This window comes from Tamandua tetradactyla, chromosome 2, assembly GCF_023851605.1.
Source record: "Tamandua tetradactyla isolate mTamTet1 chromosome 2, mTamTet1.pri, whole genome shotgun sequence".
NCBI classification, from domain to species: Eukaryota; Metazoa; Chordata; class Mammalia; order Pilosa; family Myrmecophagidae; genus Tamandua; species Tamandua tetradactyla.
The window spans coordinates 54,033,382-54,048,643 of NC_135328.1; the positions used below are offsets into that span (position 1 = coordinate 54,033,382).

A 15,262-nucleotide genomic window follows, 5' to 3' on the forward strand; every position below is an offset into this window, starting at 1 on the left:
AGTCCATCAGCTGGAGAAACCAGTGGGGCCCAGCAAGAAGCAGAGAGCACGGTTTATTTTTAACTATATAGCAGTTGATTAAAATGAGATAATCCACCCACAGGGCTCAGCAAAGAACCTGGCACAGAGGCAGAGCTCAGGGACTCGTCATCGATTATAATAATATTGAGGCAGGTCCTTTCCTCTGCTATAGTGACATTAGCAATGGCACTAGCACTGTGTGACAGAGTCTGACAGACGTGGGATCAGATCCCCTGCTCTGCCCACTCCAGCTCTGGGCCCTTCTTCAAGTGCCTTTTCCTCCCTGAGCCACCTGTAAGATGGCGCTCACCTGTCATACTATTGTAGGGCTGCATCCATGGTGGGGCTGGGGTGAGGGGCTTGTGAGTAAAGTACATCCAGTGCCCAGCTGGGCTCTGTCCCTCTGTGTCTGTGCCTCTGCACTCAGCATCTCTGGTCATGAGTGCCCTCCAGGATAACTCAGGTCCATCATCCCTTCTCAGTAATCCTGAAATCCCAAAACTTGGAAAACTGAACTTTCAAAAAAGAATAAGTTGGATACAAATGCATTTAGGGCAAAACCTGACCCTGACTCATTGGCATGAGGCTAATTTATTCATGGTCTTTGCTTACCCCACTGCATTTGAAGAGTCACTCACAAATATTAACCCATCTGCTCCCGGGTGCTGCCCCGGATCACACTGTGGGTGTTGGAGAATGTGCAGCACCTGCACAGTTCTGCTTTTGAAAATCCAGAAAGTTCTGGACTCTGGAGTGTACTTGGCTCCAAGATTTCAGCTATGGGATAGTGGCCCTGGGCAAGGAGCCTCACTTTGCCAGTGAGGGAAATGGCAGGTCAGGGAGGTTAACCTAGTTCCCCAAGGTGACACCGCTGGAAATTGGTGGGGCTGGAATCTGAGCCTAAAGTGACAGGCTCCGCAGCCCGGCTCCCTGCCCCTGAGGCTTCCCACGTGTCTGGGGATCACCAGGTTTTCAGGGGGGACAAGGTGTGGGTCCTGACCCTTGGCCTCAGCCCAGCAGTGCCTCTCCCCTCGCGGACCTCCCCGCAATGCCCTGCCTAAGCCAAGTCTCCCTGCTGCCTCAGGAGTCCCTGGCCAGGGACCTGCACCTCAAAGTGCAGACCCTGGAGAGGACAGTCTCGTCAAGAGAACACGTGGCCACCAAGGCTGCCCAGGCTCTCCAGGCCACCGCCCAGGTGGTGCTGCAGAAGACGGAACCCGTCACACAGGTGAGTCCTTCCACGCAGGGCACCTGGAGGCGGTCAGGACGGCAGGTGAGGTGGAGTTGAGTGTTACAGAAGGAGGTGAGAAGGTGGTCAGTAGCTCTGGGGCCTCCTCTCAAGTCTTCTGAGAGCCTCAGGGGCAGGCAGAGCCAAGGCAGGAGTTGCCAATTTCCTGAGAACAGGGATTCAAGGTGTGAGAGGAGAGGGACGGACAGACAGGTGGGCAGGCAGACAGACGACAGCACCAGGAGCATCCAGGGCCATGTCCTACCCTTTGTCAGCAGTGGTTACAGCTGAATGGTTCCTGTTCATTCATTCATGCGCCACGTATGTAGCAAGCACCTCCTTTGAGCTGTCACTGGGGCTCACCATACTAAACCATGCAGTCTGTACACTTACAGCATTTACCATCTCGGAGAGAGCAGATATTAAATATACAGGGAATCCAAGGGGAATTATGCCTGGTCCAGTGGTTTCCAACTTATTAGTTATAGAAACCTTTTTTAAAACAATTATTATTTTTTAACTTTCTTATTTGAAAGTCATTTTAGATTTACCAAAAAAAAAAAAAAAGCAAAAAGAGCACAGAGAATTCCCACATACCCTGCACACAGATTCCCCTTCTGTTAATGTTTTACCTAACCACAGTACAAGGATTAGAATCAGGAAATTAGCATGATATAATTAGTCTACAAATCATATTCAGATCAGTTGCCTCAGTGATGTCCTTTTTTTCTGGTCCAGGACCACGCACTACATTTAGGCTGTCATATCTGTTTAGTCTTTTTAAATCTGGGACAGCACTTTGGTCTTTCTTTCTCTTTTGTAACCTTAAAACTTTTGAAAAGTACTGTCTGGTTCTTTTGTAAAATATCCCTTGATTTGGGTTTGAACTCTTTCAGCCACTGATACCTTATTTGTTACACTTCTTTTCCCCCTTTTGGTCAGGATGGCATTGTGGCTCCCACAATGCCAGGGCCTGGCGTATCCCTGGGAGTCATGTCCCACTTAGGGATCAGTTGCATTTTTTAATGAAATTGGTTGTATTTAACAAAATTGCGTGAGACTGTGTCTGAAGAGCTGAGCCCAGTGCGTAGCCTGTGCTGGGGTACCTGTGCGGCATCAGGCCCCCAGGGGAGTCACCCCTCATCTGGTGCCACACCTGGGGCCACTCAAAGCCATCACAGAGTCAGGGCCAGACCCCAGGGTTTGGATGCTCGGCCTGTCCAGCGCTCTCAGCCCCACGACCCTGCCTCCTGCCTCCTTCCTGTCCTCCCTGGCCTGCTGAGTATTCAGATGAGGCAGACACAAGGGCTCCCCGGGCAGGCTCAGCATTTGGGAGCTCTTCATACCCAAATTGTTTAAATACCTGGACTACCTTGTTTATTGGGAATGGGAAAGAAACTAATTCATATGAATAAAATTTGTATAATAGATTCACTATTTCACTTCCACTGGCTGAGACATCAGCAACATTCTGAAAAGAAATTTTGCAGTGTCCAATTTTTCTTTAGTTCTTATGCTCCAGTGTTCCTCTGAGCTTTTCTGGAACAGGTAACTTATTAGGAGAAATCTTCAAGGGTTTAACATTTGTATACCAAAATAAATCAGGTATTCCTGGTAAATGGCATAACTTCGGCATCAGAGTTTTGGTGATGTTTTGGGACCCTGTATGTGTCGGTTTGGTGCCCACCTGACCTGCCTCAAGCAGTGAACCTCCGGTGTCACCTGCCCACCTTGTCTCTTCTCTCCACAGCTGCACGAGAAGGCCAAGTTCGCCCTGACCCGGGCTTCCTCATCCGTCCAGGCGGCCACAGTGACCATCGCAGGAGCCAGGACCCTGCTGGCTGACCTGGAAGGTACGAGCGCCCTGTTGAGCCACGGGCTCTGTGGTCGCTGGTGCCCATGACAGCCACTGGACTCTCACTTTGGCCAGGACAAGCCAGTCACATGGGACAGAAGTCTAGTCGTGTGGGCTTAAGTCAAGCCAACCATACCCTCCACCCCTCAGGCCCTCTGCCGTGGCTGCTCCTCTCTCCCTGTCTCCACCCCCTCAGTACCTACCTACACGGCCACTCCATGCCCCCTCCAACGTCCCCAGGCCACAGCTCAGAGTGCCATGACCGTATGGAAGGAGAATCTGATGCTGTCAGCAGTCCGCTGGGTCAGTCCACGCTGGCAGGTCAGGGTTACCTGGTACTAATATGGCTGTTCAGGTCTGGTGTTCAGGTGAGGCTACGGGGAGAGAGAGGACATTTCTCTGTGGAAGGGGCATGGATCGATGCCAGTCAAGAGCTCCTGTGAGCTTTGGGAAGTGAGGTCAAGCACCCCCATTTTACAGACGAACAGATTGAAGAAAGGAATCAATGAGCCCCTGGAGTAGAAACCAGCTGGTGTTGCAGTTCTCTGCCTTGGCGCCCCTGCGTAATGGGCTCCTGAGAAGTCTTCTTTGCTCTTGAGGGAAGCCCTTCTCCAGGCCCCCTCCCCCCGCCCCCACCACCCCTTTGTTGCTCTGTATCAAAGGGTTGGATAAGGTGGGAAAATGTCCTGAGCTCCGCATGCCTCTTGGAAACTGACGCTGAGTCGTGCCTCCGCCATCATAGCCTGGCTGTGCGGCCCCTGCTCCCCCACCCCCTTCCGTGGTGCGGCTCCAACGGGGAACCCAGACCCCCACGGCAGAACGCAGGCTGCTTGGTGCCTCCTGTTTGCTCATTTCCTTGGTGGTCTGAAGTCCTGCTCACCCACTGGTTAGGGGGCTTCTGATGGGAAATGTGGGGCCATGGGTGGTTGTGTCTCTAGAGTGGTGTTTAAGAAAATGTGAAATCAGTGCCATACAGTGATGGGGTACTGGGATTTTAGAATATTTGATTTATAAGGGGTCTGAAAGTCATCTTCTGCAAATCCCCTCACCAGCAGGGCCCTTACCCACCCCGGCTCGTCTACATCTAGTGATAGGGCGTTCACTGTCTCACCGGGCATCGCCTGCTCGCTGTTGGATGGCTCTGAGAATGAGAAAGGTCTTGCGGGTACTGAACAGAAATTTGCCTCCTGGCCTTGCCCACAGATCCACGTGAGGGCTAACCTCAGCCCTTTAACCCCAGGCTCTTTTTCTTTTCGCCCAACCCCATATCAGAGACACCCTCTCTGACCACCAGTTGGCCTATGCTTGCTTGAAATTCAGGATCAGAGGAAAATTCACTAAATGAAAAGAAGAGCAGCGCTTCACCATGTATGGCCCAGGGCCCCTGAGCCTGTGCTATGCTCTGCCAAGGGAAGCTTGTGTTCAAATAAATTTGGGAAATACCACGTGATATAGTGCCCTCTTGTAGCCTCACACTGCATATTTCAGAATATTAAAAGCTCTGAAAGATCGTGCAGTAAAGAAACCTGCTTCACCTTATTTAAACATAACCGGCATTTCCCCCTAACATTTATTAACACCATGTAGAATTTGGGTTCCACAGAATGTACTTTAGAAAACACCAATTTTGAGTTAAAAAAAAAGCATAGTTGACCTAATTTTTGTATTATCTTCACAGAATAGTTATGTAATATTATGAATATTAGAAGGCTTGATTCTTTTTAAAATTTTACTTTATTTACTGTACTTAGTACTTATCATGATAAATTTTCCTTAGGATTTGCTAAAAGGAAAACATCTCTTTCATCATAAGAGGGAAACTGCTTCTTTTTTTTTTTAACTTTTTTTATTAATTAAAAAAATTAACAAAACATTTAGATATCATTCCATTCTACATATATAATCAGTAATTCTTAATATCATCACATAGTTGCATATTCATCATTTCTTGGTACATTTGCATCGATTTAGAAAAAAAATAAAAAGACAACAGAAAAAGAAATAAAATGATAATAGAGAGAAAAAAACTATACGTACCATACCCCTTACCCCTCGCTTTCATTTACCACTATTTCAAGCTGAATTTATTTTAACATTTGGGGAAACTGCTTCTTATTAGATAATAAAGCCTGTGTAAATTGTAACATCTCTCTTTTTGTCTTGGCCGCTAGGAAGCTCAGAGGTATAGCATATATGGTGCCTGCAATGTCATTATCCTAATTTTCTGTCATTTCTCATTCCTCCTTTTCCCTTCTTCATCCTCCCAGTTATAAAAGCTGCTTGGTTTTTTCATCTTAATGGCCCAATTGTTGGCCCGATCGTCACTATAAGCGGCCTAGAACGTGTTTTAGAAATAGGTGGTCCATAAAAATAAGGAGCTGAATGGAGTTTGCCGTGAACGGTGCTGTGCTTCCCACCCCAGCAGTGGCCCAAGCATTACCCAGCATGTAATTTCGTGGCATTATAAGTATTATGATATAATAAGAATCTTCAAACTCACTGAGCATTATGTCCCACCTGTTCACCCCCACCCCCACCCCCACACACCCAGGATAAGCCTGAGAAGGTCACAAACAGGTCTCAGGCATCTAGAACCTCTGCTCATGTGGTCTGAGGGTCTGGGGCAAGTCAGGCAGCTGCTGGTGACCAATTGGGAGGTTCTTCAAGGTCTGACCCTGGCTCTCCTAACCCAGCTTCAACTGTTCATTCCTGGGTTTGCAGGAATGAAGCCCCAGTTTCCTCAGCCCAAGGACCAGGCCGCGCTGAGGAGGAAGGCAGCAAACATCCAAGACAGGCTCTTTGCAGACACAAAAAAGAAGACCAAGCTGGCAGAGAGGATGCTGGGAAATGCTGCGTCGGTCTCCTCCAGTGCCAAGAAGAAGGGCAGAGATGCAGAGCTGTTGGCTAACAACAGTGTCAAGGTCAGAGCCACAGCCACCGCGGAAGTGCTTCCCTGCCTTCTGGGACTGTGGGAGGGCTGATATATAGGAGCTGGTTGTGCAGATCTGCCTCTGTATACCTGTGTCTGATGCTGAATACCAGGCACTGGTGGGTCCCAGGCTGAGCACAGGAGTTCCACACGGGTGACCTTGTTGATCCTCCATGAAACATGTCACTGCTGCTTCATGTTACAGATGAGAACACTAAGGCCCAGTCATTTAAGTTCCTGAACTTAAATCACATCCCCGGGATTTGCACCTAGTTCTGTGTGGCTTTGCTGCCTGAACCTCTGGGCTTTTCCTTTTTAAATTGAGGCCACATTCTAATCACTGTGTGTCTCCTCAGTGCTCTTGCAGGTTTTATTGTTCAGGCCTCCATAATCTACCTTTATGGTGGTCTAGGGAAAAGTGCTGGAGTTGAGGTGGGAGTCCCCAGGTTCGATTCCTGGTCCTGCCACTTGGGTCTTGGCCAACTCCTTCTTCTGCACTTCTGTTTCCCCATCTGTAAAACACCTGGATTTCTCATCTGCAGACAAATGAGTAGCATCCGGCCATGTGCACGGTACTCGGCACTTAGGTGGCATCCAGTGCATGTGTGTTGGGTAAATGGATGAAGGAAGGAATAGTGAATACATAAGGAATGAAACAGACGGCTGCTTGGCATTATTGCCCCAAGAGTGCATTTACCTCCGAAAGGACTTCTTCTGCTCACCCTTCTCTCCCTGATGGTGCCACCCACCCTGTAGCTGGCCAAGGCTTTGCTGAGGGAAGGGAAGAAGAAGCACCACGTTGCCCAGCAGCTTACCAGCCAGACGCAGGGGACGCTCCAGCAGGCCTCCCAGCAAGTGCTGGTCTCCGAAGCCCGCAGACGGGAACTGGAGGAAGCTGAGCAGGTGTGTTTCCCAAGGCCTTCACCCTATTTCCACCTGCCCATTGGCAGGCAGGAGGGAGCCACTCAAGTTCTCTTCCCTCTCCCTGAAAGGTGGGTGCCGGGCTGAGTGAGATGGAACGGCAGATCCGGGAATCCCGCCTCTCCCTGGAGATGGACATCGAGGTCTTGTCTGTTCTACTTGCCAATCTGGGTAAGGAGATCCTGAGTCTGGGCCCTGGGCCCCAAAAGGCACTTCTAGGATCTTCTGGGAGTGTCTTTCTTGGTCATGGGGAAGATCCCATCTGATCCTAATCTCCATCCTTGTGACCCATCACAAACATTCAAAATTGCTGTAGGCCCCCTGGGAGGCAGGGCTGGTATCTAGAAGTGACTTTACTTTGGTTAACTCTGTGCCTCTGGGGCTTCCAATCTGGTGGGTGAGGGAGGCCTAGAAAGGCCACCATATATAAAAACATCTGTACATACCAGATGAGCTGATCAATCCTCAGTGATTGAGGATTCACAAGAAGGAAAGAACATCAAAGTAGCCAGCATGGCACAGAGGGTCCAGCCCTGGTTTTAGAATCAGACCAACCAGGATTCAACTCTGGCTCTGTCCCGTCCTGGCCACGAGACTCTGGGCCAGTTCCCCAATCAGTCAAACGGGAGTGATGATGGGGTGATTTAGAGAGTGCCTAACACTGTGGTCAGTGAGGTGCTAGAGACTCAGGGAGCAGCTGCTCTGTCAGAGGAGGAAGAACTTGAGATGGACCCTGACGAGGAGACGTTTCAGATGAGGGGGACTGCGCTGCCCAGGTGTGGGAGCAGCAGGCACAGCCGTTGGTGGACAGGAACAGCTTGCTTATTTGTCTTAGTTTTCGAGGATTGCCGTAATAGCATAACACAAACGAGATCATTTACGTCATCAGGAAATTATTGTCTCGCAGTTCTGGAGGCCAGTTGTCTGAACTCAGCCTGTCAGCAGGGCCACGTACCCTCTGAGTCCTGCAGGGGAGAGCACTTCGTGGCTGCTTCTAGTTTCTGGTGTTTGCTGGTGATCCTGGATGTCCCTTGGCTTGTAGATCCATCTGCCTCCATCTTCACATGGCCTTCTGCCCTTTATCTGTCTGTGTCTCTTCTCTCCTAAGTCATGATTAAGGGCCCACCCTACTTCAGGGTGACCTCATCTTAACCAATTCCATCTGAAACAACCCTATTTCCAAATGAGGTCATATTCATGGGAATGGGGTTTAGGACTTGAATGTATCCTTTGCGGGGACACAGTTCAACCCATAACAGCATTCGAGTTGCATTAGTAGTAAGAGGGAGCATCAATCACTGTGTCCCGTTTGCCTGGCACACACTCAGGTATCCATATGCATGATCTTACAGAATTCTCACAGTAACCTTCTGAGGGGAGGACAGTTCTCTTGTTCAGATGTCACCTAGAGAGTTTAAATATGTGCCCAGGGTCACACAGCCAGTCCGTGGTGAAGTGGACCACATGTGGGGCTGCCTGACGGCATGCGCGCTCACAGCCACAAGCCTGTACTGAATGCAAAGCTCTTGGCACAGTGCCCGGCATGGAGCAAATGCTCTTCCAGAGTAAACCGCCCAGGTGTCATTGCTTGTTGTCGTCGTTCAGCATCCATTCATTCAACGGACTCTGTGCCCACACTATGCCTGGCCTGGGGGTGTAGGAATGCCCCCACCCTGTCCCTTGGAGCCCCAACCCAGGCAGGTAGAGCAGTGGTGTAACCTGATCTGACACTACTCAAAGACCAGGCCATTTGGACTTCCCTGTGGACAGTGGGGCCCTTCGAGGTCTTTGCTGACAGCAGGGATTTCCCAGACCCAGCAGAACTTTAGCTCCCCTCTGCCTCTTCTTGTGCCCTTACTTGGCTCTTGCAACTGCCTACCCTCAGATCTCACCTTCATTGCCCAGGAAATTCAGGACCTTTGGGTGCGCTAGGGCCCATTTCCCTGAGATTAGAAGTTGCTTGGGATTTCCCCAGCCCTGCCGCTCTCCCACCTGACTGAGCTCTGTCCTTCTGTTGATTGTTATACTTCATGACAAGATGACAAGGGCCAGGTGGGGAGGCCTGGATTCCATGTCTCTGCCCTCACCCATCAAGAGCTAATATGAACACCATATGGTCCCCACAGAGCCGAGCGCCAGCCTGGCCTCTTGTTTTACACTTGGAGGGGCTCAGGGAAGACTTTAACCCCTGCAGAGAAAGCTGATACTTACAAGGCCGGGACTAGAACCCGGGGGCCTGGTCTCAGGCCTGCAGTCCTACCCCCATCTGCCTCTCCAGTTCCCGTTCTGAAGCCAGTGGGAGCAGACACCTCTCTGTTTACCCCTGTATTCTTCCGTGTCCGAGCATACAGGTGGTGCCTGTAAATGTGCCCTGTTGCTAAATTGGTACAGCACATTCAAGCCAGCAGAAATTATAGAGAACTCTCATACACACACCGCTTTGAGGATGAGGAAATAGGCACTCAGAGAGCACTCCACCAAGGTCTTCTTTTTTAACCATAAGAGTCATCACAACAATGAAAGTTAGCAGTCGCCCCGTGCCACCCTGCAGAAGCTGCAGAGTCTGTGCACGATCCCAGCGGGATACCAAGACAAAACCTTCCTCCACCTCCCCGCGCTACCGTCTTGGTTCTGTGCCCTCTGGTAGATCTTGGGCGGTTGAAATCCTGAAACGTTGAGCAGGGAAGAGTCGTGGCTGGAGTGTGGGGCCCGTGTAGGGTCCCGGGGCCTGCAGGGAAACAGACCGTGCGGAGACTGTTTGTCCGCCCTCTGCAGGGTCGCTGGACGCCCATCACGCCCCAGCCCGGGCCCTGAATCAGGCCCAGCGAGCACTGGAGCATCTCAGGCTTCGACTGGGCCCACCAGGGCCGCTGCAGGGGAAACTGAGGCTGTTGGAGCAAGAGTCTAAGCAGCAGGAGTTGCAGATCCAGGACTTTGAAAATGATCTCACCAAGATCCGTGCTGACAAGCAGAACTTGGAGGCCATTCTGCACAGCCTGCCCGAGAACTGTGCCAGCTTGCAGTGAGGGCCTCCTAGACCCCCCCAACCCATATTCCCCCAGCCGCCCCTGGCTGTGCACCCTGCCCAGGGCATGCACAGTTTCCCATGGGTGCACCCACACAGGCATGCCCACCAGAAGCCTGCTGCTGTGTACCCTCCCCTGTGAATACGCATACACCTTCCCAGGTCTGTGTCCAGATCCACTTGCGTGCTAGCAGAGTGTGCCCATACAAAGGTATGTGTGTCTACACAGTTCACCCAGGCGGCTGCTGTGTGCAAATCCCTATCGGTGTGCACTCCCACCCTGTACATGCATAAGCTGCACATCCCCAGTGTCAATAACATGTACACACCTGCATGTGTACATGTCGTGGTATATGCCTGTATGTGATGCACACATGTGTACAAGTCCATCCATGCATACACACATGTTACCGCCAGACCACAAGTATTTATTGAGAGCCAGCTGTGTGGTACACACCCTCTGAATGCTGGGTGAGTTACATTATTGTTATGTTAAATAACCCGTGATGCTAATGTGCCCACTCTTGCTCCAGAAAGAAATGGGGACCCAGGCAGGGTTGGTACTGGAAGGCTGAGAGCACCCATCTGCAGAGATCCAAGGCGCATGGAGGCCCTCACAGTGAGGCTGCTCTGGGCCCTGCGGTTCAGCCAGAGCTAGAGTTCATAGCTCAGAGCTGCCATCTGTCCTCCTGCAGCCCACACACATTCCTCTCCTACCACGTGCACCTACTGGCTCTGCCCAACTGAAGGACCGGGCAGGCCAAGAAATGTGAGATCCTGGGAGAGTTCTCATCAGTAGGAACCTGGAGCCCAGGACTCCTGCTAGGCTGGCCAGGGGCATGGCCCACCCCTGGCAGGGTTATCATTGGTTTCCCTGGATGCTCCGTTCTCAGGATCTAGGTCTGGACCAGACTAACAGAAGGAAACCTGCCCTGGGCCTGGGCGCCCCTTTCAACCCGTGGCTTGTTCAAAGAGCTGGGGCTTCAAGAGCCTCAGGTACCTGGGTCAGAAGGGCTCACAAAGGCTGCCAGGACCTCCCTTTGTGACCCTGCTGACCCCAGTTGGCCTTTGATTAACATTTCCCCAACCGGCCCTGCTCCCATCCTGCCTCAAGGGAGGCTACTGCCAGGGGCCTGGTGTCCCCACGTGGACAACCCCCTTGCAGCCTTTGCCCAGGACTCCCCTGCATTTTCTCCTGGCACTTCCTCCTCCCCTCTCCCAGGTGCTCTTCCAGCAGACCCAGGTTGTGAGCCTCAGCAGGCCCAGTCCAGCCTACAGTTCCTCCTGCCCCCAAACCATGCCCCACTCCCCAAAACATGTCTGGGACCACAGGGGTAGTGCCCAGCTCTTCTGTTTCACATGAAATAAAGGACCCCTTTACAGAACTGGGTGTATGTGTCTTTGATCCTCCTGTGCTGGTTGGCACAAGGGCCCTAGTGTGGGTGCAGACACGCTGTCCTGGCTGTGCACTCACACTCGCACCCACAGAGAGCCCGAGGGGTGAGTGCACATGGCCACACCTGGAGTGACCCAGTGAGTAGTGGGGGGAGACACGCCGTGATCACTCTTGGTCCCAGCAATAGTTGGAATTTGACAAAGCTGAGCAAATTCCCACTGGAGGACTTTGCTTGAGTCCTGTGACCACAGGCACCTGCCCTCTCCCCTCTGCTCCCAGGGACTGTCGAAGTCTGGGGGCTGGGGGAGTTTGGAGGGTGGAGAACAGCCAGGGTCTCAGCTGACCCTGCAGATATTGATGTAGGAAACGGTGAACTCAAAACCTCAGGCTGGAAACATTGATACAGGAAACAGTGAACTCAAAACCAAGTGTCTGACATTGTTGTTCCTTGAAAACATCATGTTGTGTGAAATAAGCCAGACACAAAAGGACACATATCTTGTGATCTCATATATATATATGAATATATATATATATATATTCATATATATATCACATGAAGTACCTAGAATGTGCAAACTCATGCAGTCAGAAAATAGAATATAGGTTACCAGGGGTAGGGGTGGAGTGAGGAATGGGGAGTTAATGCTTAACTGGTACAAATTTTTTACGTGGGATGATGGAGAAATGTTTGGGTAATGGATGGTATTGATTGTAGAACAGCATTGTAAATGTAATTAACAGCTCAGAATCATATATTTGAAAGTGGTCAAAATGTGAAATTTTAGGTTGTATATGTTACCACAATTAAAGTTATTTCCCCCACCCCCTGAAAGAAAAAAAGACCCACCAAATGCCTGGTGGCACAGTGAAGGGCAGGTAGGGATGTTAGTAAGGAGGGAATCTTGGTGGCGGAGGAGGAGAGTTGGGGCAACTCTGGAAGGCTGGGAAGAAGAGGGCTGCAGGGTAGGAGCCTGGCTTGCTGGCAGCAAGGGTCACAGTGGGAGTCCAGGGCAGGGGCCAAGCCCCCAGGATAGAAACCCTCGGGAGTTGGTGTAAGCAGAAAAGGGGAGTCCATTGGGAGGACATGGGAGGGTCTCTTGGAACCTGGGGCAGGAAAGGCTGCCAGGTTTCCTTGGAGACCTTCTGGGGGACCTGGTGCCCGACCTGAACAGGTAACTTACCTCTCCCCTCCCGACACCTCTCTCCTTGGTGTTTGCTCTGCTGCTCTCTCCATGTTGGCTTCATTTTTTTCTCTCTCTCTGCAGAGCAGTCTCTGCTTTTCTGTGCTTTAGACTGACAAGGAGCCCCCCCAAAACTCCCCCCTCCCAACCATGAGCCTTAGGCTGTCATGTCATCCAGTCATGTGCTTGAGAGACAGGCTGAAAACACTGTCTTGACTCTAGCCTGCCAGGACAGAGCATTGACTCTACTCCCCTTTCCCGATTCAGAATAGCAAGGGTCTCCAGGTTCAAGGCCACATAATGTGAGATGGGCTATGCTCCCCCCCCACCTGGTTGGGGAGAGTGATCAGGAAAGGGGTCATGCTTCTCTGCAGAGAACCTTAAAAACAAGGCAGTAGGATCACTTTGATTGGAAAAAAAATGTTCTTCATACTGAAAATACCTTCCAAAGTACTGTTCTTCGCCTACCATAGTACAATGTTATGTGTTGGTTTCACTGTATTCCCAGGATTTGGTACATATAGAATCCAATACATAATTCTAGAATGAATGAAGCCCGCCCCCCGAAAAAATAATACGGCAGTGGGGAGTTGGGGCTGCCGTGGTGGACATCACTGTCCGGGGAGGACATCACTGACTTGAAAGATTTGTGGTGGCGATGGGAAAGGAGAAGCCGAGAACAGGGAGCCTGGGGCGCCCCAGCAGGTTTGATGACTGGCATTTGGTCTAGGTGGTGCCAAGGAGATGCAGAGTCTTTTAATTTTTATTCCTTTACTTATTTATTTATTTTTAAACATAACAACATACAAACACAAACATTCTTACCATATGCTCATTCCATTCTTGGAATGTAATGAATAACTCACAATATCATCACATAGTTTTATATTCATGATCATGATCATTTCTTAGAACATTTGTATCAATCCAGAAAAAGAAATAAAAAGAAAAAAGACTCATACATGCCATACCCCTTATCCCTCCCTCTCATTGACTACTAGTATTTCCATCTACCCAATATATTTTAGCCTTTGTTTCCCCTATTTCTTTTTCTATACCACTTACCACTCCCTTTCATTGATCACTAGTATTTCATTCTACTAAATTTATTTTAACCTTTGTTCCCCCTATTATTTATTTATTTTTAATCCATGTGGTTAACTCATCTGTCCATACCATAGATGAAAGGAGCATCAGACACAAGGTTTTCACAATCACACAGTTACATTGAGAAAGATATCATCATTAAGCAATCATCTTCAAGAAACATGGCTACTGGAACACAGGTCTACATTTTCAGGCAGTTCCCTCCAGCCTCTCTATTACATCTTGACTAACAAGGTGATATATATAAAGCGTAAGAACAACCTCCAGGATAACCTCTCGACTCTGGAATCTCTCAGCCGTTGACACTTTATTTTGTCTCATTTCTTTCTTCCCCCTTTTGGTCAAGGTTTTCTCAATCCCTTGATGCTGAGTCCCAGCTCGAGATGCAGATTCTTGAAGACCTTTAGAGCAGGATCCAAATCGAGTTTCTTGGCCATCAAGGGCACAGACCAGTTCTGATGCCCATCCTTGACATGAGATCTTTATCTGCTCTAGCTCTGGGACTCAGCCAAGCCCAGTTCCAGCATCCCGAATGGGTGGGGCACAGGCTTCCTCTCCATTCTACAGTGACATATCTCAGGCCTGACATATCTCTTTTGACTCATGCAGTCACTATCGGGCCCCAGGGGTGGGGCCACTCCTGGGTGGAATGTGGCAGCTGTTGACCATCTAGTTAGCAATGCAGCCCAGCAACTGAGGAGTGGAAGGTGGGCAGCACCTGCCCTGTGGCATGGCTGACCAGCCCAACTAGATGAGACATGGCCTTATAAAGGATCTTGTTCCAGTTTGCTAGCTGCCAGAATGCAGTATACCAGAAACAGAATGATTTTTAAAAGGGGAATTTAATGAGTTGCTAGTTTACAGTTCTATGGCCAAGAAAATGTCCCGATTAAAGCAAGTCTATAGAAATGTCTCATCAAAGGCATCCAGGGAAAGATACCTTGGTTCAAGAAGGCCAATGAAGTTCAGGGTCTCTCTCTCAAGTGAGAAGGCACCTGGCAAACACAGTCACAGTTTCTCTCTCATCTGGAAAGGCACATGGTGAACACAGTCAGGGTTCCTCTCTCATCTGGAAGGGGACATGGTGGACATGGCATCATCTGCTAGCTTCTTCTCCTGGCTTCCAGTTTCATGAAGCTCCCCGGGAGGTGTTTTCCTTCATCTCCAAAGGTCGCTGGCTCGTGGACTCTCTGCTTCGTGATACTGCAGCATTCTCTGCTCTCTCTGAATCTCCTTCATTCTCCAAAAAGTTTCCTTTTTTATAGGACTCCAGAAACTTATCAAGACCCACGCAAATGGGTGGAGACATGTTGTCACCTAATCCAGCTTAACAACCACTCTTGATTAAATCATATCTCCAGGGAGACAATCCGACTTTATCTTCAACCATACAATATTGAATAGGGATTATTCTGCCTTTACAAAATGGGATTTAGATTAAAACATGGCTTTTCTAGGGGACATACATCCCCTTCAAACCAGCACATTCCACCCTCTGGACCCTAAAAAAGTCATGTTTTCCCCGTATACAAAATACATTTATTTCATAACAGTATTACAAATCCTTAAACTGCTTCAGTAGCAATATACGTGAAA

General features: G+C 49.7%; 1 protein-coding gene across 1 annotated transcript in view; it reads left to right on the top strand.

Moving 5' to 3' along the window:
* Nucleotides 1-11,354, top strand: part of LAMC3 (laminin subunit gamma 3) — a 72,433-nt gene extending 61,079 nt beyond the window's left edge. The window contains exons 23-28 of the mRNA XM_077147201.1: nucleotides 1,106-1,249; nucleotides 3,000-3,102; nucleotides 5,826-6,025; nucleotides 6,790-6,936; nucleotides 7,026-7,125; nucleotides 9,730-11,354. Of these exons, the coding sequence (XP_077003316.1) occupies nucleotides 1,106-1,249; nucleotides 3,000-3,102; nucleotides 5,826-6,025; nucleotides 6,790-6,936; nucleotides 7,026-7,125; nucleotides 9,730-9,980 (945 nt within the window). The 3' untranslated portion in view covers nucleotides 9,981-11,354. The remainder of the gene's footprint in view (nucleotides 1-1,105; nucleotides 1,250-2,999; nucleotides 3,103-5,825; nucleotides 6,026-6,789; nucleotides 6,937-7,025; nucleotides 7,126-9,729) is intronic.
* Nucleotides 11,355-15,262: the final 3,908 nt, after the last annotated feature.